Raw genomic sequence first — 25,297 nt, 5'->3', positions numbered from 1 at the left:
TACTTCCTCTGGGCAGGACGCTCAATAAGGGGCGACAACAAACTCCACTCAAGCCAACAGCAGCATCAACGTTGAGTCAGGGAGGGATGGAAAAGGAACAACTCTTAAAAGTCCATACCGCCGTTCTTCTCACTCTTAAGGCGTTCACTACAAACACAAAGCAGACAAGGTTTTGCAAACGTCTCATTATCCAATCATGGCCACAGATTCAGTCGTGCTTTCAGTTTGGGTTGTCAAAAAAGCACCAGAATTGTAATTAACTGATTAGTTTCAGTTTTTCAGAAAGGTTTAATATTAATATATTTTAGTTTTAGTTTGGGCCATTAGTATGTAACTACAAAATACATAGTTGGAGAACTGTGAATGGCCATAATGTTGAATGTTTAATCCTTAGTGTTTAATGCGAAGCAAATATGGCATCATGCCATCTCCTGGCAGCTCCTCGGTTTTATTTAATTTCAGTGTGTTTGCTTTGGCTTATGATAATTGCTGCATGGTGATGAGTCATGATGGCTTTCATTTGTCGCAGAACAGTAGCGATGTTGCAACATATAACCTTCAGTTGTCATTCATCCACCTGTCAGTTCCCCCGTTCTTCCTTCCTTTTACGGTTCTCCCTTCAAGCCGTCATCCGTCCATCTCTTTACATTCCTTCATGCTGCGCTTCAGTAGTCGCGAGCCGTTCAGAGCAACACAACAAACCACTACAGGCTCTTCTGATAGCTGGTCTGCTACACTCCCACACACACACACACACACACACACACACACACACACACACACACACACACACACACACACACACACACACACACACACACGCAGCACTCCTGAGACTTCAGCATTTTCTTCGAGGTCAGGTCGTTCTTCAGGCTCTGTTTGGGCACTGGGTTAGTCATTAAGACTGTGCATGGTAGAAATGAAAACAACATAAAATAGAATATTGAATGAAGGCTGATAAATGTAGACTCACATGTAGACTTACATTAAAATGTATACCCACTTTTGTTTTATTTTAATATTTCAGGCTGCTTTAATATGATTTTGATGTCTTAATTAATCATTCATTCAAACAATTAATTATTACAATTAGGGATTGCCTCAGAGCATGTTCCAATTAGCACTGAGATTTTTCAACTATATTGTAATTGTTGTGGACATAAAGCTCCCCTGTTGTGCCTTTTCTTTATTTATACTCATCAGTAATGTACGCTAACATATCATATACTTTAGAGAAAGCACAAACTGTAACCTTCACTAACCGTCACGGTACAAAACAATAGACATTTCAATGAGTGCATCCTAGAAAGGTTAACTGTATTCAAATGAAGTAGCTCATTTAAATTGGAAAGAGAATGAGAAAGGAAATAATGTTTGAAATAAAAAAAAAACCCACATCCGAAGCAACATGAGCATTTAAACCATTCCAGCGTCTGTATTTCCTAGCTGGTGTATTTTAAACAGGCCGAGGCAGCATGCGTGTGTGGGCTGCAGAGCTGAGCAGCATCTGATTCACTGACCTTCAGTCACCTGTTTGCTGTTACTCTCATTCACTATCTAGGCTGCATGTTTTCTCTTATATGGACCCAAGGAAGTGTTGTTGTTGCCAAGGGAACAATAAAATCTCCCAGTAACCACCAAAATACTGCAGAGAATGTTAATTGTTTAAAATGTTTGAAGAAACAATAGTGCTAGAATGAGTGACTGATTTTTCCAGCTTGACTTGGCTCTCTATATGTTTTAGAGCTGGTTTAACGAGAGCCAAATCTAGCCCCACTTAATTAGCTAATGGACAACATTCATCACATTTGACACTGAAGGCTAATTAAGCCAGTTACACATAACAATCAGTATCAATGCGGTTAGTCCAGGGATGCTCATTAGGATGCATTAACATCACTGCAAATGTCTGACCACACAGCTGGATTTTCAAGCCACTCAGCCAAAGTGACATTGAAAACATCTCCACCACAGCATGCGGCCAGTTTCCAAACATTTAATACCTTTTCACTCCCGAAAAAGGAAGAAAGAACAATCTTTTTTTAAATATAGATTTTTAAATAATTAATAAAATGCATTCCATGTTACAGCAACAAACCGTTTAGAAATGTCACACTGATGTACCTCTTAAAAATGTCTGTGGCCTCTACAAAATGTGGTTTATTGCCACACACTGTGTTCTTTCTGGTGCATCAATTTTATCATTGCTGCCCAATAAGATTTAAATATGTAATGTGTTAAATTGTTGCGTCAATAGAAGGTCCACAGATAAAAAGGCCTAAAATCCTAAGCATATTTTTAAGATTTTAACACTTTATTCATGTCATATTTCTGATGAGCATCTTTTTAATTGTTACTATCTTCTCAACCCAGTTAGCAGAAAAAGTGTTGGCGTTGTATGTTTCTGCAAAACCAGCTTTGAAATTCTCCTCCTGTTGTTGATGAATCAGAAATGGAAACAAAAATTATAGTCGCAGCTATGGTCACCCAGAGAGACCAGACGAAACTATGTGTATAAGACTGTCTGTGGTACAAACATGACGATTGCTGACGTATTTATGCCTAGATGATGTTATTTTACGCGTTGATGGAGCAGATATAGCGTTAGCATAGCCTTCCTCCGATCGACCGATTCAGCATTTAGTTGTGATGCTGGGTAGTTCTCGCTTCGGTGTGAACACACCTTTACACTCATTATTATACCAGGTAACTTTCAAAATAATGATCACTCAACCACGTCACTTGCTTTGACCGAAAGCGGAAGCATCAACATCCGTGTGCTGTTTGAAGCAGGGCCCAGATTCAGTGGCTGATTGGCCTTTAGGAGAACGTTTGTGAGCTTCACATTGTGTCTTTGCTTATCACAAAAAGCTCGACCAAAGGCCAAGAATCAGAAAAAAAAACTGCTGCGCGGAGCGGATTTTTCTTTGCATTCAAGTTTGGAAAATTGGCAGCGAGCGTCATTTTGTCCTCCAAATTTTCTTTATTGTTCGTTAGACTTGAGATGATTTAATGTGTGCTGCTGCAGCACAACTCTCTCTCCTGAGTCATGACCGTAGTTTCTCCCTGTTTTCTGAAAACCCCTCCGACTGCAACTGAACATGACCTGAGCTGGATTTACATCAGCCGACGCAGGCACTAATTAACCTCTCAGCTGGTGTTGTTATTATTCCATTATATTATCCTTCAACATTTAAACTGGAAGAATGGATTTATTTCGGATTATTTTTTTGGGGGCGGTTATAAGAAATGGCCGAAGCCTCCAGGAGGAGTTTTTACATGAGAAGACAGTAACTCCATAAACTTACTTTCAGCCTATGAGTGTGTTGAGAATACACCTTCTCTGTGCGTGTTCAGTAAGATAACCTCCATATCTGAACCAATCAGGTTGCCAGAGATATTCCATGGTGTTCATCCTTTTCTGACATGTGAGCAGTCTTAACACTAAAAATATCCCCCATGTCTGTTTCGATTGAATATGCAGTGGTAAGGGAAACAGGGAGGGGTGCTGCATGTCATGGTTCGCAATGAAATATAGAGAATAATTTGAGTTTACCTAAATAATTTAGCAAGGTTCTGCTAATATGTAACTGGCTAGAATGTTGTTGAAGGTTTTACAGTAAAGGAGGTAGAGTATCTTTATTTTCGGAGGATGTAGTTGTGACTAAGACATAAAGTGACAGATGTTATCTCCTCACTTGTGCAGTGTGCTGGAAGAGCTTCAACCTTCCTACAGCCCGGTCAGAGCAGGGGCATCAAAGAGGACATCTCTGTCTCTCTCCCTTTCACACACAGGCACATCCTCCCGTCTGTCTCTCCCCATGTCTTGCTGCCCTCCTTCCTTTTCTTTCCCTCTGATCCTTCCTGTTGTTGTATTGAACAGATGTCAAGAGGGGCCTTGGTGTTTGGAGGAGGGAGGACATTGGCCATTAAACCATCATGTCACATTACCACTGGAGCAGGGAAACCATGGAGGGGAAACCACATCCAGCAGAGATGTCCCCGGGTCCTGTAGGACAGCTGTGCATCACTGCAGCAAAGGTCAGAAGTGGTCAGCGAAAGGAGGTCGTGGATTGTTAAAGAATCCTCCAAACTTAGTTCAGCTAAAGCGGGGCACACAACCACAAAATCCCTAAGCCCCTTTCAGACATGCGCTGCGTTATAGTACATAAGTATAATGAAACTAAACACTATTTATAAGCGGTGGAAATCACTAATCCCTTTGTTGATTTCAATCCTTTTGTTCAGTTCAAATATTCACTGACTGACTGTGTATGTTTTTCACTGAAGCTTAACGACCCGTTGAAATGCGCTTCAGTACAACTTGCCTCCTACAAACTGCACTCTAAATTACGTTTTGATGGAAACATGGAACAGACATTGCACTGTTTTCAGTGGTCATTTGACTGGTACGAAAGAAAATGGCAATTGTTGTTAGTTGCCATGGTGACAACACATATCGGTGGGGCAGGAAAGGATTGTCACTCCCCAGGAAGAGAGCAGACTTAGCTGAAAACGGTTCGGCTTATTTTCTGTGAACGGCGTAGCATAAAAGCATGACTGAATTAGTGTGTAAGGATGAAGCAAATGTTTCACAATGTTACTCCACTGCTAGTCGTTACTGCAAAACCTCACCTTAGTGAGTCCATGAGTCTGTTCAGTTTATACAGAAGTGGCCCGCAACAACGGTCCCTAGGCTACATTTTTTCGTTTTTTAACTACACAGAATTTTCAATGGACGGGTCAGCAGTTAGCTGGTAGTAATTATATCCAGATGTGGCCTGCAACATCACAGTTGACAGTCAGAACAACAATAATATTGGAAAGCGTAAAGAAACAGAGGTATGCCTTTAGCAAGGTAAACCGTAGACATATTCAGAAGACCTTGGTTTTTTTCAATGCAGAAGTGTTCACTGCGAGGCCTGCAAAAGCTTTACACACTTTGAGTTCCTACACCTCCGGCCTGATGCGGTTTTCAAGGTTGACAGCTCATCAAGATGAGTGACAGGTACAGTGGCAGCAAGTGACAATGGAGAGGGTGAGACACGCCACACACTCTGCTGACTCCCGGCAACAAAGTTCCATACAGTAGATTTAAATCAAAGGTGATATGTGACGTTGACAGACATCATGTCTTAAAGATTGCATTCATGCAAGTATTTTGCTGCTGGATGTTAAGCAACTGCTTCATTTTTGGGGGGAGGGTGGATTCAGAAGATATACTGAATTCAGTATATATATATCTACCTATATATTCTACCAGGGGCACGGGCCCCACCTGAAATCTGTATCATGGTTGGATCATTGAACAGGTCTTCTGGGTAGGTTCCCAGTGCCCCATGTATAAAGTGACTGTGGTCATTGGGTTGGGTGACTGAATTTCCAACAAGAAATGTTAACAATTAGGCAAAGAACTAGCACAGAGACATGGAAAACGACTACAAAGAGGTGTAAAGTGATTATAAAGAAATGAAACGCTACCACAAAGACACATGAAATGACCACAAACGACCGCAAAGAGACCCAAAATTACCAGGAAGCAACCATAATATGATGTGCAAAACGACCACAAAGAGACGCAATGTGACCAAAATGTGAGACAAAGTTACCACAAACGATCATAATGAGCACAAAATGCCCATGAAACAACCACAAAGCTGTCACAAAGAGACTAAAAGCATCCATGAGACAACCACAAATTTACCACACAGAGATGCAACTCACTACAAAGCGACATAAATAATCACAAAATAACCAGAAAGCAACACAAATGGACCACAAAGCAACAACAAAATGATCGCTAAACAACCACAAATAGACAAGGTGACTATTTAGTTTTTGCAGGTATTTACTAATATTATTTCATATGAGAAAACTTGAAGTTGTTTTTACTCACATTCATTACTCAGATTGTTTGACCCCTTCCTTTTAAAAGTTAAAGGAATACATCCCTGACTTGAACTAAATGACTGTAACACTCTCACATTCGGTACGAGCTGCTCGTATCCTCAGACGGCCGAACCTCTACAAGGTTATAAGGTTAACCAGCTCTAACTCGAGGTCATATTACAGTGGTATTCTACGTACAATGGTACATTCAATCTGGATGTAAAACACACTAACACACATTACTATTAAAATTGGGCTGTGTATGTAGATGTGGTTGTATGTGGGTCACAGAACATCACTGTGTGTGTGTGAATATGGGTCAGAATACATCATCCATCCCCTTAATCTCTCCCTCGCTCTCTCCCATGTGGGATAGATGGCAGAGAGACAGATTATGTTGGCCCACATTCCTGCCTTCCACTCGTTTAATCATCCAGCCCTTCCCTCGCCCGGTCTTCTCCTACCATCCCTCGTTGTTATTGTTGTGGTCCTTTATTTGGAGTCTTTATCTCCATCAAACAACTGCTGACTCGCTGATTCTGATGACATCACTGCTCATGAATTACAGGGATTAAAATTCAGAAGATTAAGGTGCTCAGTGCAGTGTTGTCACATTTATAACAATAAAAAAGTAAGGGATGGGATTCTTGCTGATTTTATCTGTAGGGAACTAGTACGCTAGACAAGTCAAGTCAAATTTATTTATACAGCCCAATATCACAAATCACTGTACCATCTTTGAATGGGGCAAAGTGGATCAAGAAGGCTTCTCACTTTAGGGACAGGTGTTTAAAAAAAAAACAACAACCTGTCCTTGTGGTTTGTTCAGTTCATTTCCTGTTTTTTGTGTCTGTGTGACTTCCTGTCTTTGCATTTTCCTCCTTTTTTCCCGTGCATCACCTGAGTTGTATTAGTCTCGTTAGTCTTGCTCTGCTCCCTTTGTTTCCACCAATCATTTTTCAGCCTGCCCTCATGTCCGTCCATCTGCGGCTTGTTGTCTAATTAGTTTCTTTTGTATTTAGTCTGTGTCTTTGGTTTTTGTATAATTTTATCTGCCTGCCTTTTGTCTTCATTTGGGTATTCTTTTGAACCCAGAGCCTGTAACATTCCAAATCAAAATTCGTCTTAATCAAATAAACAGTTTTTGGGTAGTTTGTTGTGCGAAACTCTTCCTGCAAAGTTGGCTACAACGTCCGTTAATCCAGGCAAGGACACATTTGCATCACAGGCCTGTGCAATCAAATCGTTTAAGTAATCGTTTGCTGTTTTTAGCAAATTTTGACTTTTGTATCTTTCTTTTTGTATTATCAGGTTAATTTGAACAGGTTATATGTAAATGAAGCAGTTCCAGTATTTATGATGGAGAAGAATGTTTTGAGGAGTAGGTGCAGTGAAGATCTGGAAGGTTAACTGGTTGTCCGATTGCGTCAATGCAGAGTTCCACAAAAACCTGCATAAAGAAATGATGGCTAAAATATTTATTTCTATTTTAAATAATGCAAATATAGATCACACAAACTCATTGTGACTCCAGCATCTCTGTCGCGCAAACCATAGTGAAAATAAATCCTGGTGATGATGTATATCCTACTGTGATTGGTCAGTGATCTCGGTAAATCCAGCTTTGATTGATCAATAAACTCTGCAGATCAAGTTATGATTGGTCAATGCCAATGAACCATCAATGCTTAATGGTGAACGAGTCTCCAAAATTCAACCCCAAATGGTCAGGCAGCACTTTAAATCCAGCTACGATTGGTTCATCAAGACTTCAGCTGTGCAGAAAATACAGTGCTTGATCCATCTATACACACACACACACACACACACACACACACACTGTCTGTACACACTTGACCATTTCCAGGCCATCTGTTAAAATTCAGGAAATAAGCTGTGGGATTTGGAGACAATTCCTCGCAACAAGTCACAACACGACACCTGTCCTCTCTTGAGGAACCCGCTGGCAGCTGGTTTTTGTCTTTAGTGAGAAAGAATAAGGGCTGCCCCCTGAAAATGTAGGAATTGAATCAACCATCATCAACCCCTTAGTCAATTTGAAAGTCTTCAAGTTGATCCATACATCTATGAAGAATGTTGTGTTCTTGTAAACAATATAATCATAAACACACTGGTTGTACAGATATGAATGGCGATGACAAAGCATGGTAAATGAGTCAGCGCCCATCTTTCAAGACAGGGCGGGTTGTCAACATCACCACAGAAATGCACCTAGGACAGTCAGCCCCGTTCCTCCGGCACGGAGAGAGGGCATCAGGTCCACAGCCCCGGGAAGTGGCAAGAGCCAGGTGAAGGGTGCTGTACATTCACCCTAAACCTTTCTGAGCCAGAGCCACCACAGAGGAAATGCAACTGACGAGGGCCAGGATCCTGAGTAGAGGTCCCAGGAGATCCACAACACCACCACTCTGAATCCCCCTTAAATTTAAAAAAATCTGATTCGGGTGCAGCTCTAGAAAGGGTACAATCAGTATTCATTCCCAGGAAAATGACTCTAGTAGTTCACAGGTATGACTCAGCTCCCCAACACCCAGTTTGACCCTTTTCCCAGCACTGTCTTTGTCATCTCACCCATCCGTCTCTGTCCAAGCAGGGATCGAAGATCGTTCCAAATTTGTTGGCGCGGAGTTTGAAGACAGACTGAATAAGTAATATAATAAAGGCATATATGTAACCATCATAATATCTTCACTGTTAACTAACCCGTTTTCTCACATGTTGTGGTGTCGAATGTAACAGAGTGGCAAATGGAAGGGAATCACCTATTTAATGAAACTGCTTGTACGCGGCGGCAATTTTGGTGACAAGGGCTAATAAATCTCTCCTCCTTCTCACATCTGATGGTTTAGAATATTTCATCATTTATTTTTACGGTTTTATAAAACAATGAGCAGTTTTACTGCACCTGCAATAAAACCTTGACAGCCGGAAAATATAAACTTGAAGTACATGTCGAAACTGCGCACTGCCACCTCACACAAGAATAAACACCCTGTCTGCCTTCTCTGTTGGGGACCTATTTTCTCCCGACTGGCTGACTGACAGGTGTCTCAGCCCGTCACGTTCAGCTGAAGTGGATGGACTCATTGTCCCTTCATCTCCTTAGAGGTTCACCTGGTTGCTCCTTGTTTTCTCACCTGACAAGGAGACAACATCGGTAAATTCCAAACCCCAAACTTGAGGAGCATCACAGACGTTACATCTGTTTTCAACCATTTCTGCAGCTCGGCAAAAATGAAAATGCAGAGCTGCCCCTAAATGCATGCTGGGATAAAAGCCAGCGTCTCTTAAAAGACCTTAGCAAGTAGACAAGGTGAAAAGAAATCCTAGATCCATTCATGCTATTCTATACTGTATGTATACTACATCATGAGAGTATACTGTTTTCATATTTAGTACACAAGAATATCAACATACTTACAGACCATTTTATAATAACAGGAAATCATACAATATGCCAATCAATCTGCAACTTATACTTCATAAAGAGACGTCAAAATCTTTTTTTTATTTAATACTTTGAGCTGTTTCAGCACCATCAACAATTTAGCTCCTCAAATTCCTTTGTACACTGCATTGTGGGAGAATAGTGCATCAACAGCACACTCAAAAATCAACCACAGTTTGCATGCTGTCTGCTTCTGACTTCATTTTTGTCACATTTCTAGTGTGAGCACACTTTGTACTGGAACCTGTTTAGAACCAGTATGTAGTGTGGATTTGGGACATGGTGGGAAGTCAGAGTGTGGACTTTAACAAACTTGCTCTATTGGAAGTATCACACCAATACAACTCAAAACAATACAGATACAGTGTTGAAGTCAAGGCCACCTAAACCGAGACCAAGTCATGACAAAGACGTGAGTGTCTTGAGACTGAGACACGACCAAGACCAGACCCTGCATGACACACTCAAGATAACATGCAAACCATTGGCACTTCTCAAATTGATCTGAAAGATCCACATTCCCATAAAAACACCCACAGAATGCGTGAAGAGGGATGACTGTTGGTTTTTGCTACCAGCCTTTTGTTATTAAAGCTAAAGAGCTAAAGAGTAAAAATGCTGCTGATTCAGAGACCATACCAGATCTTAAAAGAGTTGTTTTAACTTCTTGGGACGTTCGCTGTATGAGAACATAATGAGGGTGGCCAGACAAACGTACTCATCCAGTCACTTATGGAATATGTCATTTGCATGCAGCAAACACTTACCTGATGCCTTTCCTGTTACACAGTTATCCCTTTAACAACATCATCACCTTTCTGGTCTGACTGGACAGACAAAAGCTGTGGAATAGTTTTGACATTTGACAGGAGAAGGACGTCGGGGCAGAGGTGTCCAATGACAGTTTGACAGGCCCAACTGGGCAAGTTTAAGCTCTGCAAACCTACATAAAGATGTCACATAAGACACCACGGCACGGCGAGAAAATTCATCTTAGAGCAGCTTTAGAAACAATTCTGAAAGATATCAAAATATATTGCTGTTTGATTTCTTGCTATATCACGGTGTCTTTTTCGAATAAGGGAATTTTGGTCCGTCAATACGTCTACTAAGAAAAAAATCTGCAGGATCCCCCACACGGCGTCTCAGACTGATTTCTGCCATCAGACAATTTACCTGAAGGTGTTTCTATCTGCTCGCCTGTCAGGTCGCTGAAGGAGGATTACACCCCATCCACTAAGTGCTGGTGGCTCAGTGCAAACAGTCAGACAAATAAAAGCCATATTAGTAATAACATCATATCACAGAAGCCCATTTCAGACAGACCTCTCCCTTTTGAATTATAAGACCGTAATCTCTGACCTTCCCCCTTCTTTCTTTGACTTTCTATGTGTGATTCCCTGAGTGGCTCTTGCCCTTTTGCTCATCCCTTTCTTTCTTTCTTCCTCCCTCCCTCTCTCTCAGAAGTGCTGTGTAGGGGATAACAACGGGCGGGAGAAAAGGTGTAGCAGAGGCAGAGGAGATGATGAAAGAGGTGTAGATGGAAGGAAGAAGCGATGTTTAATCATGTTAAAACAGCTCCGGCAAACACCCCTCTGTGTAGCCTTAACTTCCAACCTAAGCCAATGTTTTTCTTTTTGTTATTTCAACAAAATCTGCATCTTATGGAAAATACAATAGGTCTGGTAGGGCAAGAGTCTAACAGGAGTTTGTGAAGTAGTCCTGAATTGGAATTTAAAACAATTTAGTAGGATTAAGGAGAAGTGTCACGAATGTGTTTCCTTAACCTAAAATTTGTTCTTAGTTATTTTAGGCACATTTAGCACACACATTTGGGTATCTGTTCCTACTGACCTAGAAATTGTGAAATATGACAACCCAGTCAGTTTTATTGTGAGCTGCCTCGATCAGACACCATGTGATTCAACAAGCCAATCAGATTTGGCTTGTTGAATCCCCCCTCATCTAAGTATCTCCAGCCACGATGAGAGCACACGTTAAAGAGGACGCATAAAGAGACGGAAACGGAGCGTTTCAGACTGAGGCTAAAAACAGGTGTATTCAGGCAGACGGTATGAGAAAAATAATGTGTTTGGTGAACTTTAGAACATGTAAACATGTTCTAGTAGAAACCCAAAATACCAGTTTGAGCCTTCAGATGAGCATGATATGTCCCCTTTAATGTGTGATCCATTCATCCATCCATGGTAACATCGAACAGCTGAGCCAACGTCCATTTCCAAATGGCAGAGTTAATGAACTGAAGAGGAGGATGCAGCGAGTGTGCTGAAGTCAAAGGGAGCTTGCGTTAGTCAATACTGGCACTAAAGACATTAGCAAAGACATTTACCCTTCACTTCTCCTTCCTCTCCCTTTCCTCCCCCTCTCCCCCTTTATTCTTTCAAAACGTTCCGAGCCACCTCCCTCAATTTCTCTCTCTGCTCCTTTCCTTTCCCCTACTTCCCCTCGAGAGTGATGCTGCGTTCCCTCGACACCCATTACACAGCCTGTGCTGTACCTTGCTCCTGTCCACTGCTTTCCTTGTTTCATCTGTATCTCATCCTTCCTTTCTTTTTATTTCACCCATGCTTCATCATCCGTCTCCCCTGATTCTTCAGGTGTTTTATTATAGATAGATGGATGGTTGCAACTTTGTTTCCTCTTTTTTTTTGACACAAGCACACACACATGCAAACTCGACCACCTGTGGTGTGTATTAATTGTCTGTGGGCCCTGATGGGGGGTTAGTGAGGTGGAACAGCCTTGGTATTTGCTGACCTGCTGAGCCGTGAAATCTCCCTGCAAATGCACGCGCCTCATATCCATTTAAATAGATTTAAATAAATGACCTTACACTGTGACTAGATTGGACGGGAGCACGGACGGACAGGCGGACGGACGGACAATGAGAGGTGGATGACATAGAAGGTAAAATGCCGTTAAATGAAGTCCCCCCCCCCCCCCTCCCATTTCCATAAAGCATGGGAATGTGATGATTGATGGCTCGGTGGCGGGAAGGCGAGGCGTCGCGGTGCAGCGCTGATAGATGGATAGAAGATGTGTGCAGCGAGGGGGAACAGAAGGAGATTCCATTTCAGATCTGCCCTCATCTGATGCACGCACATACCAGTGCTCTAATATGTAGATTGTGTTTAGCCTTTATCTTTTGTACTGATGTGAGAAGGTGGGGAATGAGCACACAAATACACTCATACACCCACAGGCCATTTCAATCAATGTGTGCACGCTAATAATCATATTTGTTCAACACGTTATGACATTGTCGTATCTTTATTGGTCAAGGTCACAACCGAGTTTTGAGACCCAATCTATTGGACTTTTACAAGATCCCCGTTTGTTTTAGGCTGGGTGAACCCTGCCTGAAACTTCCGGGAAATTTGGATTTCGCTCGGCAGTTTAGGCTGGACACCCTCAGGCTTACTTTCGCTGTTACATTGCCAAAATCTTTGGCTCCAATCAGAAACGGCCATTCTCTCCTGGCACGCTATTGGCCGGTGACGTGACGATGACGAAACATAAGCGACGCGAAGCAGCAGTTGTTGTCCGGAAAGTTGCTCTGATTGGTTGTAGGACTATCCAATTGCGTACGGAGTCATTTGAACGATGCCCATTGATCCCGCCTCTTGAGCAGTAGAAACAAAGCGCAGCTTCCCCAGACTAATGTTCAATCTTAAAAGATTGACCTTAGTATGATGAAAACCAGACTACGTTTGTTTGGTTTGGATGCTCAAATCTTAAAAAACTAAATTGAAAAAAAAAGTTCAAGTCAGATGTTAACTCTGTAAATATGTTTACTGAGTGACTTTCCCTCTTTATCAAAAACATGAGGACAGATGTGGATGTTTTTGCTGGCAGTTGGGGACTGCATGTCCTTATGGGGCACAGCAGAAGCAACCCTCTGGCACACACACATCTGCTGTGTGGTACATGTCAGCCAACATGCTGCAAAAGCCCCCAAAGGTGGGTCAGGACAAAGTTTATAAGACACTAATTTATCAGGGAGAAGTTAAGTGATTTTTTATGTTGAGGTAACAGAAATGTAGCCAACACTGAGGGGCGAATCAGAGGGTACACCTGAATGATTAAGAGTTTACAAGATTTATTACATGCATACTGTTAGCTTCACAAGGATAATCTCGCTTAAACTCGCTTTCTTTAACCTGCCAAAAATACCTCAATGTTATATTGTTTTTTGTGCCTTCAAAATGGCCCACGACTGATACCAATATTCATGCTTACTCCTTTCATTTGTTTGCTCTTCTTCTTTTGCTTTCCTGCTTCCAACTCAATCAGCTGACTGGGGGCGTTCACACTTTGCAAATGAACCAATCATCATTTACTTCTTTGTCTCATTGCTCTCAAACTTTAAAACCTTTCTCTGCTGCTGTCAGCTGTTATTTCAGCATCTGATGATTCCTCTGTCTCAGTTAAATTCATTATGATTTGTTACCTGAGAATTGTACTGATCAAAACTAAGTGCAAGCTAATTTGTAAAGAGGCAGATTTGGGCAGGGCCCTTTCACTGGGCCTTTTAAGCAGCACTGCAACTTCTGTGATATAGTGTCTTTTAAAATAAACTTCCAACTTAGGTTGACTTAGTTGAAATTTGATTAAGGCAACAAAACTACTTGGCTAGGTTTACACAAAGAGCGTTAAGTATGCATGCGTAACTTAAAATAAGATAATAAAGCGTTGACTTGGTTGTAATTGGGATGCGAACACCAGTCTCCTAGGTGAAAGTCCAGGAAAGAAACTTGTTGTCCAGGAAACCATGGTTTAGAGTGAGAACGGATTGCAAAATCTGCTGATATCAGAAAATGTTACCCACCTGAAGGGTAAACTTCCATTTTCAAAGAGCACCACACAGTGGAAGTCAGTGATGTTACTCAGGTGTGTCTGAATATTTCCATGATGGTGTCTGGTCTTAACATGGCTGGACTCGGGAACCAGCCTTTCTAAAAGGACTACACAGGACTGTGTAAAATGTCAACCCATACAATAAGCCACATATAAGGAGGAATACCTTGACATATCTATAGAGTTGCCCTTCCCAAAGCTTTTTATCTGTCTCCACGCTCTGTTCTTTTATTCATCACTCTATTCCTTTTCCTAGGAGGGAGGCAGTGTTGGTGGAGGTCTAAACGCCTGGAGCGGACGGAGGGATTTCAGGTGTCAAGGGAGGGAGGGAGAGAGAGTCAGAGAGGGATGTGAATAATAGATCAGAGAGGGGGAAGAGGAAGTGGGAACGAATCAGGAGGAGAGAATGAGTGGGGCATAAAAGGTGCATGGAGAGAAAGAGAAACAGATATAAAGATGGTGTCAAAAGGGCCGAGAGACAGATAGTGAGGCGGTCTGGGAGATGCACGGGAGCGGGAAAAGGGGAAGGAAGTAGGATTGAGAGTTTTCTTGGAGGGCAACCCTGACAGCAGAACACACAGCCATAAAATGCGTCTGTCCATCTGTCCATCCATCCATCTGTTCCCTCCTCCTCCCGTCTCTTCCCTGCCTCCAGTGTGGTCAGGAGTTGTTGCATAAGACAGCGATTCATCTTTTATTGAGACAGGAAGCTTCCATAAATATGTCTACCTTGTTCTCTGGAGTTTAAAAGCTCTACATGTAATCCAGCTAAAAATAAACCGAGGAGATTCACAACAGCAATATCAAAACACATTATACAGTAAGCACACAGGACACAAATGTGTGTTTTTGTTGATGATTATATTTTCAGACCGCTGACTGAAAAACACAACTTACAAGTAGAAATCAAAGGTTGACTGTTATGTGATTTGAAAGACCAATAATAATATTTTTGCATTGATTCTACCAGATACCCATCAATGCTGATATGAATGTATCTAAAATGTAACAATGTGAATTGCATGTATTTCGTGCACATTTTTAGAGCTCAGGGACTCAAAAACAGTCCAATATGACCCCGACTGATTAATCAAAAAATAAAAATGCTTTTATGTACTTATAAATGTTTAGGTTAAACATGTTGTATTCTTGTTGCTGAATCCTTTTTCTTACCTTTGTCTTATGTTTGTGTTTACATAAGTTTTCTTTGCATTCATTTGAAATATGTCTTTCTTACATACTTTTCGTTCTTTAAACTAAAACTACAGGACAAATGATGTTACCTTTAGTTTGGCTGTAATGTGGATTTATCACTACAGCACATTTGGTGTAAAGTAGTACAGATGGGTACCCCCCCTGTCCATAACGCCGCATGCTCTCACCATTTATTTGCACAACAACTTTGCTCTTTCATTTCTAAGATCATTGTATTATTAGGTTTTCATATTAAATTACTGTACGCATCTTTCTATAATTGCAATCTTGTATTTTTGTCCACAGATGAAGTTTTGTATGTTCATGTAAGAACAACAAGGATCAAACAGAATAACAGGACAAATAACACCTGAAATCAGGAGAGTAATTAAAGCACAACATAAAAAAAAGGAGGACGGGTCGTTCTTACCTGAGCAGATCAATTTCATCAGCATGAACCCCCGTTCACAGTGTCTCCTATTGGCACATCTCAGGCAGGAAGCCAACTTCAACTGGTCTCTATCACACAGAGCTGCTGTGTATGTAACTACGAAGACAGAGAGGAGAGAGGGAGGGAGAGAGATCAGCACATTAGTGAGAAGACAATGTGGGGGTCTGAAGAGAGAAGAGAGCGGAGGAAGAAAACACACAGCAGGCAGGTGGATGGAGAACGAGAGAACTAAATGAAGAGATAGAGAGAAGCTGTGTTGTTTTACAGAGAGAGAGAGAGAGAGAGAGAGACTGATGTGCGAGTCACAACCTCCAAGCCCGGCTGTTTATAAAGCCCCAGGCTGTGTGTGTGTGTGTGTGTGTGTGTGTGTGTGTGGTAGTCAAATGGCCACCCACGCCACCCTGTGTGTGAATATATGTGTGTGTTCATTGCTCTTTCCAGAAAAACATGGCCAGAGGGTTCAAATGTTCCAATCAATACCTGAACCACACACACACGTGTGCACGCACACACACACACACACACACACACACACACACACTACAGTATACTCACTACTGTTTTACTACAGGGGTGAGGAATAAGTAGAAAAAATGCCGTAAAAACACCTTTTTAGATGGGAATCCCTTTAAGCCTCCTTTCTCTTGAACAAACTATCAGCTGCTGTCAGGGAATCTTTAATGCATTTTTAGAAACAACAAAGAATCAAGGCTTAGTTTAGCACGGATCAGCTGGTCGGCCTCCATCTTTCAAGCCACGCTGGTTGGTTGTCTGCCCTGACATTTGACACATCCTGTGGTAACATTGCTCACAGCTGACACTGGACCAGTTCCTGGATTTATTTCATATTACTACATCAGTAGGGCCGCCCCCTCTTAGTTGGTCTTAGTCGATATCGATTTCTTTCAGTGATTAGTTATTTTTCATGATTTTTAAAAAATGTACATCCCTAATAACTTATTTCCAAGAAGCTTACAAGAGTTAAAGTGATGCTTTTATGTGATTCTTTGTGTAAACTCACTTTTACAGATCTGGCGTTTAAATCAACTAATCGGACGATTGACTGAGACTTTATTCAGGCGAGAACATCCGTATACATTATGATGATTTCTTCTCAGTTGAACTGAGATCCAGGCTCTTCTAGCTTTTACAACTTCACAGCACAGCACCTGTTACAGCTCTAAGGTTTTTTGATTGTGGCGTTTGTTTTGGTGTTCCAATGAATGTGTTTGTCTTATTGTTACCATCAGTCAGGGAGCCGTTTGCGAATGTAAGAGACACATTGAGACAATCTATGTGGTGGTGGTCTCTGCAAATATAATTGAGTTGGGTAAACCCGTTCATAGTTGGCAAACACTCCGTCACTGTCGAGTCATGGCGATGAGATGTCATGCTCCACCTTCTCTAATTCTGATAAATCATGAAATGCCGTGTAAGATCTAATCCCTCACTTCCTGTACAGGAGCATCGGTGTGTGTGTGTGTGTGTGTGTGTGTGACTCATGTGAAGCTACGATGCATTTGCTTTGTTGTTACATAAGTGTCCCTGCTCACAGAGACAGATACTACAGACACACAAGGCTCAACTATCTCTCTTCTCTCCGTCACACACACAGTGGGTTGTTCTCACCCAGTCTTACACTGTAGTGTGTGTGTGTGTGTGTGTGTGTGTGTGTGTGTGTGTGTGTGTGTGTGAGACAGAGAGAGAGAGAAAGACCAGAATTCAAAGGATTTGAATCCAACCCCACTGTGTGGTGCAGGAAGAAGCTTTAGAGGAGCAGCGACAGAGCAGCGAGTGAGAGATGAAAACACAACATGACCTCATCTATTACAGTAAATGAGAGCCCCAAACATAACATAAAACATAACCAGAAGAGTGACTCCACCAGGTGTGTCTCCCTCTCCCCACCAAACAAAGAACAGTTCAATCCCACAGTCAAGATGGCGGCGAAGACAACCCAGATTTATTCATCTCGTATCGTGCCTCACTTTAGTGCCTCGTGAATGTGGAATTACTCTGCAGATGCTCTGGTCAGATGTCATTTTTTGAGCTACGACAATGAAAAAGTAATACTTTCATTCTCAGATTCCAAAAGTAAATGTCTTCATCTTGGGATTGATTCCATATTTAAATTTATAACGTTGTTTCATTGAAACCTATTTGAATCTGATTGTTATTTACAGAAGCATATAGTAGCAACATTATCAACTTTTGTTATCTGATATAAAATATTTCATTAATTTGAAGTATCCATAGTTATTCATATCCGCAAACATTTTAAAAGTTCAAATCTCATAGAAAGTCAATAAGGCAGCATGTTGCTATGTGATAAAAAAAAAAATCTAAATCATGACCGTATAGTTAATATGGATGAGTTTTGTTTTTATGACACAGCATTTTAAAACTATAACTGACCACATGGCTGTAGAGGTCATATTACTTATTCTGGTTAATATAAAAGTCACAAATGAATGTAATGTCTAACAACGTTAGTGGAACTTATTGTTCCCATACTTTTAGAAGTGCTGCTGCGGCTCCACACTGCAGGACGATCTGCAAAAGAAGCTTTTTCAGACAAATTTCAGGAATTTCCGTTGCTGCATTGAAGCGTCATAATAAGCAGCTTACTGTCACCACAAACTGAGCGTCATTTTAAAAAGAAGCTTGAAGTTTTGTATCGTTTAACAAGGAGAGCCTCTCTAACCATCTGCACTCGATCACTTGTTTTAGTGCAAACGTAAAGCTGTGTATTATGAGGTTGTTTTTATTGTTCGAATTATTTTTACTCAACCTGTATTAACCAGGTAATTTAATTCAGATGAATGCCTTACTTATTAACAGCGTGGAAACGAGAAATGGCAAACTGCACAACACCAACCTCCAACATGCAGCACCACCTTCAACACAAAGTACTGCATCATTTAATGCTTTTCCAGGAAGAATAAGAGACGTGTGTTCAGAAGGATTCACACATACTCTTGAATTTTAAAATGGTAATGATGTCATTTCTCTACTGAGTTGCATTGCTTATAGAGTTGCCAACAGGAGGCTACTGCCAATTTCTCAAAATCACGTCTAAATGTCCTCAGAGAGAGTTTGGTTGGAGATGAAAGGCTTCTCAAAATCCTGAGAGCGGAGTCAATAATGCATGTTTTAAATTTCACATGCAATCACAGAAACGCTATAGCGCTATTCTGCATGCAAGACAAAGCATTTCTATAAATCACACTGCACACACTTGACAAACAGAAGAGAGCGTTGTTGACCAAGTCGTTTAGTTTCTTAAACAAAACCAAAGCTCCACCACAAGGACTTGAAAAAATGGGAATATATATATATATATATGTATATATTTTGTTGAAGTGATTTGTTATGGTGCCACAAAAATACACATTTCTCAGATGTTACACCAGCATTGGTGGCACAACACCTCGAGCAGCCCCGTCCGTCTCAAAATGATGTTCCCACACAATTAAGCTGCACCTCAATTACGTTTCCAGGGAAACACATCAGTCGCAGTTTGAAACAGTTTGAAAATGTGGTTATGTGGTGAAAATGTGGTGTGGAAACAAACCAAAAAAAAAAAAAAAAAACGCTGTGTAACGCCGTTTGGTTTAAGCAACAAAGCTACTTGCTTTGGTTTAGTAAAACAAACATCATGGTTAAATGACTAAAACGTAACACTATTTGGTTCACAGAGGACAGGAACAGCAGTCACCTGGGTGAAAGTCATGTGTTTGTCCACCACCACGTCCTCCTCCCTACGTTGACTCGTTTAAAAACACATTTGTGATACATGAAGAGGAAACATAATCCACAGCCAAATATATTTCCCTCGAAGCATAATTCACAAAGCAGTTTAGTCGCGTGGGAATGTAATTTTAGGAGACCAGGCCGGCTCCAGATACTGTGCAGAGCTCATGATACTCTACAGATTTGACAAATAACAGGCAAAAGAACAAGAAACAAGCAGCCTGTGAGGGACAGGACGAGTCAGAGACAGAGGAACTGAGGGAGTCAAGTATTGCCTGTAGCCACAGCAGCACTCCATCATTTCTTCATCTCTCTTTCTGGTATTTCCTCTCTCTTTGCCCCTCTCTCCCTCCTCTCATCCATCTCCTCCCAGCTCTCTCTGACAGTCTATTTGGCCCACACAGCCCCGTCATCCATTCAACATGTCAGTCCCCGCGACGCCACCAATCTCACACTGGACTCGTGTTTGTAGCCGGGCAGGCAGAACCCGTGGCCAAAGAGCGGCCGTGCCATCGCTGAGAGGTTCAGCTCCCCTGACAGCCGGATCACAGAGTCAACCCCGCAGTGAGAAGGTCGTAGGTTCAGTCCTCGTGGAGCAGTGTTCATCCCTCGCTACGAGCTTTATCACACAAACTGCACTCACTTTTAGGGATGTCCCGATTAAGCATTATTACACGAGAGGGTGTGCTTTACCGTCATTATTGTCACTTCAGTGATGCTAACGGAACTTGGCGCAAGCGCCTCGTTCCTGACCGCATCACTGTCGTGACAATAATGACGGTAAAGCACACCCTCTCGTGTAATAATGCGATTATACAACGACCAACAATAAAAATAAAATATATTAGAAAATGATGTGGAACAATACGCTCTCAAAGTATAAGTGTTTTGCTAGTGTTTGTCCCCGTTTCAATGGAAATACATGACGTCTGGCGTTAACTAGTCCCTGTCAGCTGACAGCCAACGTCTGCAGCTGTCTCGAAAGCATAAGCTGAAGCTTATGCTTTCGAGACATCGCAATTTCCCAAAACTGAATAAATACCACACAAAGCAACACACAACTGCTTTGCTAGCTCAATCATGTTGTAACTAAGATATCCACTGGTAAAAATATTTTTTTCATGGACTGATATAGTTATTACGTCTGCCGACTTTACAGTCATTTTAAGCTAGTAGCCTAACGTTACGGTAGCAGTTGCCATGTCAACGACTCATCAGCGCTCATACTGACCCTGGTTATTTCTAACCGAACCATAAAAGTCACGGAGAATCTTGTTGAAATCTTCTTTTGTTACAGTTGCAAAATCCACAGCTTGTTTCCTGCTTTTTAAATAGTCCTTGAAACATTTGACAGCCCAAGATGTTGATCGGTATGTACTCTCTTCATTCCTCGACTTCTCTAACTGATTGAGCTCTTCACCCGACAAAGTAGCAAATCTCTCGTTTCTTGGTGTTATGTTCTCCTTTTCATCTTCTTCCAGCCATTCCTCAAAACTAAGTCCGCCATAAAGATCAAAATTAACAGCAAACCGATCCATTTTCTGTCAGGTCAATACAGCCGTTTTAGCTCTACCGTTAGATAGGTAGGCTACCTGTGTTGCTTGGTAACTGCTCCTGCGTAATTACTAATAAGGCGGAGTGATATTTACAGTGATGAGGCATTTTTCATTTGAGCACGGCTAGCTGTGCTTTAACGCTCATTTGAGCACATTCTAAAATGTCTGATTGACCAATCAGATTGCTCGGTCGGATCTACGTGTTGTATAATCCAGCTTTTTGCACTTCAGATCCGATACCGATATTGTAGCTTTTAGTATCGGCCGATACCGATACCGGCCGATCCAAGCATGTATTAAAGATTAAAGACATTTAATTTTACATTCAACATTTTTGTTCAACCAGAGTGTATTCAAGATCACAAGGAGAGAGTGACTTATTAAGGTGCCGGTTGATGGTAATGATCCCAAATTAGGGGCCGGAAAAATATGGCTGGAAAATGATGAGCATCACATTAATAGCTACAGATATTGTAAAACACTATAACGACATATGAGTGCATTTATTGTCTTATTTTATCAAGTAAAATATAAGTTATGGGTTTACTCAACAGCTTAATAGTTAATAGAAATTCAGGTAGAAATAGGTTAACTCAGAGTTCCAAAGTTTATCAAAAACAATCCTCCCCACAGACGTCATCACGTCCTAATACTACACACAATATGGCTTGATTTTGGGGAAAACCGAAAAAAAACGGAATGGGTGCGCTGGAAAACACGGACCGGAGTTTTAAAAAAGAAACTGGATCGGGAGTCCGGATCGGGATTTTCCCGTGCAGGCCGATCCGATATCGATATGCATTTTTTGCTAATATCGGCGGCCGATCCGATCCAAATATCGGATCGGGACATCCCTACTCACTTTACTGTTTCATGCCAGTCATTTACTTTACAGTCTGGATCTTCTCTTTGTAGTTTTAGTTATCATTCATATCAGCATGAATACTATTTCACTCAACAGCTTATAGATCAGTAGACAACAGCGGAGTGGAGGAGGAAACGAAATGAACACTCCGCCCCATAAGAACAGTTGGTTAAAGGTGAACTAAGAAGTGGATCTGCCAAATAAAACAAATGTTTACAACAAACATTTCTGGATCGTAATAATTTTAAACTTCCCTTTAATTTCCTTTATTTTTACATCCTGCGTAATTTTGCTCCTGTCATTTCTTAAAGGAAATGGCTGTTGCTTCATCCTCCCTGAATGATTCGTATACAAGCAGGACAATATTCATCTTTACACCTTCTTTGTTTGCGTCGACGTATAAACGCTGCACTAAAGATCTCACGTATTGAATGTGTTACAATTTAAAGAGGAAAACATGTTGCATGAATCTGTAGGTGGCAGACTGAAGTCAAAGGGCTTTTTGAGGCGTTGACCTTCATAGCTGAGTGGAGAGAGTAAGCCACTTAGATAACACATGGAAGGGCTTTGATATCCTCTGGGGAGCACAGCACTAAGACTGTTTGCAGTCCTGATACTGTGAAGCTCTTTAGATCAAACTGTCAACCGCTGTCGCTGAAAATGTCACACGTATTAAAACTGAAAATGTGGCTTTTACTACAACACAGATGATCAAGGGAATTTAATATATTCTTGGTTGCTCCGCTTTTTTCCGTTTTTCATCCAGTCTCTGCTGTCCAGTTCATGTGAAAAGAGGCTGAGCCCAGTGTTTCCCTTGGGATTGGAATGTACCATGAATTACACATATGATGTTTGTCAATTTAAAAGATGAAAAAGTCACAGTTTTGGTAGGTTTCGTGTGTCATTTATTTTTGTGTGAAAATGCTCTGTGATTTACATCTCTCGTCTCACGTAATGTACGTCACCAACACAGCCGTTAGCGTGGCTTGGTGGCTAACTTAATTTAACCGATGTGTTTTTTCCGGAGACTCTTTCTATCTGCCGGGGGAAAGTACGAGCGAAACCTGTTGATAGTGTGAGTAACGTTCCTTACAAAACACACGAGCGTCGCATCTTCAGAGAGACATCACGTACGCCACTTTTGGGTGTGCCGTCTTTCTAAGTACATATTTCCACAGTGCTGAACTTCAACAGTCAAATGACAAAATGTGACTTTCTTGTCTCGCTAAATTATGAATTGACATATGAAATGTGTAATTGATGGCACAATTCAAAGGGGATATTTTTTCCAAAATAAGGTCCTTTTGTGGTCCACCGGACCGTTACATCACCTGCTTGGATTTCCTCTCTTTTATAAGCCTAAACAACGTGTTATGTAACTAACACATGCTGATCTGAGTAACCTATGAAAACATTTGGCCAGCTTTCCTCTCTGCACTGTTACTGTACGGCTTCTGTACTTCACTGCTGAAACAAGAGAGTTAAAGTGTGTGGGAGGAAAGCTGAGCTAGAGAGAGAGAGAGATGAGCCTCTCCAGAAATCACTATAAAAAGCCCTGTAGGGACCCACAGTGTGTTTATATAGTAAATTGCCTTTATGTTACTTTGAACTGCCTCTAACGGTACCACTGTGGAATTCTTAGATGAAGAAGACAATGAAATTCACTAACATAAGTGTAGGGAGTTGTTTTTGGGTAGTTTGTATTTGTAGTGACTTTGTGCCTTCGTTTCCTTCCACATTGTTCATCGAAAATTGCCATAAACTCGGTTGAAATCTGATGATGCATTCCTCATGTTTCTGCACTCATTTATTCTGATTGCTCTGGTGGTGGAAGTAGCGTTTACATCCTTTGGGTGGAAGTATTGAAGGAGACATTTCAAAATAACTGTCCTGCATATAAAACGTGCAACAGTATGAGTAAAATATTCCTCAAAAAGCAATAAAAAGTATAAAAGACATAATTTTTCTTCCTGGTGTAACTATTATTCCTGATCCATTATTGCGTAAGCAGCATTTTCATGTTGGAGGTGGAGGTCATTTTAGCTACTTTATTGACAGCTTGGTGGTTAAATCTGTCGTAATTCCTTATCATAAACTGATCATAACCCGTCATTATGGCTGTCAGATATGTGTTGGTGGGAAAAAAGTATAAGTATATAATATTTTGCCTTTGAAACAGCCGTGGAGTGAAAGTAGCATTTTACTCAAGTAGACTCAGCATTGCACTTGAATAAATGTATAATTACATGGCACCACTGAATAAGCTTTACCCACTGTGTTTAATCTCCTGGCATATTACATAATACCACTGTAATACAGGAGGTAAAACGTACAAGGATAATGTCATAAAGTAATTCTGAAGTACCGAAGATATCAAAATGCCTCCCTGTAACTCTGTTGTATACAGAATATGAATATATGCTATGTGTGTGTGTGTGTGTGTGTGTGTGTGTGTGTCTGTGTGTGTGTGTGTGTAGTTTTATGATGAGCAGAAAGAGTTTAGACAGAGAGAGAGAGAGCTTAGCTGCTTACCTGCTCAAATGTAGAAATATGAGTCCTTTTAAACAGCTCCTTGATGTCGCTTCACATCACTGACAACAACAGCAACAACATCCAGTCCGGAGGTCCTCTCTCTCTCTCTCTCTCTCTCTCCCTCTCTCTCTCTCTCTCTCTCTCTCTCTCTCTCTCTCTCTCTCTCTCTCTCTCTCTCTCCCTCTCCCTCTCTCTCTCTCTCTCTCTCTCTCTCTCTCTCTCTCTCTCTCTCTCTCTCTCGGGACTTGGCCCACCTCCTCAGAATAGCGCTTCGTTAAACTCTCGGTGATACCCGGGATTTACCCGCACGATGATCAACACTTAGCGGAGAAGCGCTCCGATCGTCCGAGCATCCTCCTCGGAGCGGCCCGGTCCTCACAACACCATCATCATCATCATCATCATCCTCCTCATCATCATCATCACCATCATCACTGTCACCATCCGCCAACCCGCAGAGCTTCTTCGTTATATCTTTTCCTCTACGGGCATCCCTGTCTCGGTAGCATCACCGTCACCATTAGCGCTCATGCGCTCCTCCTCGTCGTCTTCGCGTGACTCTGTCCTCGCGGCTGCGTCGCCGAGGCTCCGTCCCGTGGCTCGTCCCGTGGCTCGGCTCTGCAGCCCAGTAAGTGTGTCATGCTGCTGGGGAAGAGAAGCGCATCATCCAGGGCAGGCATATGCCGACGGTGAGACAGCCAGCCAGGAAA

At 41.6% G+C, this 25,297-nt stretch overlaps 1 protein-coding gene across 3 annotated transcripts in view; it reads right to left on the bottom strand.

Annotated features, from left to right (window-relative positions):
- The window catches only part of bean1 (brain expressed, associated with NEDD4, 1), a 48,848-nt gene extending 23,634 nt beyond the window's left edge, over nucleotides 1-25,214 (bottom strand). The window contains exons 1-2 of one of the 3 annotated variants that reach the window (XM_084021701.1): nucleotides 24,588-25,214; nucleotides 15,861-15,977 (exon numbers count right to left, since the gene is read on the bottom strand). In XM_084021701.1, coding sequence (XP_083877827.1) covers nucleotides 15,861-15,885 — 25 coding nt within the window. In that variant the 5' untranslated portion in view covers nucleotides 15,886-15,977; nucleotides 24,588-25,214. Of the gene's footprint in view, nucleotides 1-15,860; nucleotides 15,989-24,587 lie in introns of those variants that run through there. The other 2 variants (XM_084021702.1, XM_084021700.1) reach the window with 2 other exon arrangements.
- Between the last annotated feature and the right edge of the window lie 83 nt (nucleotides 25,215-25,297).

Source organism: Eutrigla gurnardus, assembly GCF_963514095.1.
Source record: "Eutrigla gurnardus genome assembly, chromosome: 11".
Classification (NCBI taxonomy): domain Eukaryota; kingdom Metazoa; phylum Chordata; class Actinopteri; order Perciformes; family Triglidae; genus Eutrigla; species Eutrigla gurnardus.
This window is presented reverse-complemented; position numbering and strand designations above follow the sequence as displayed.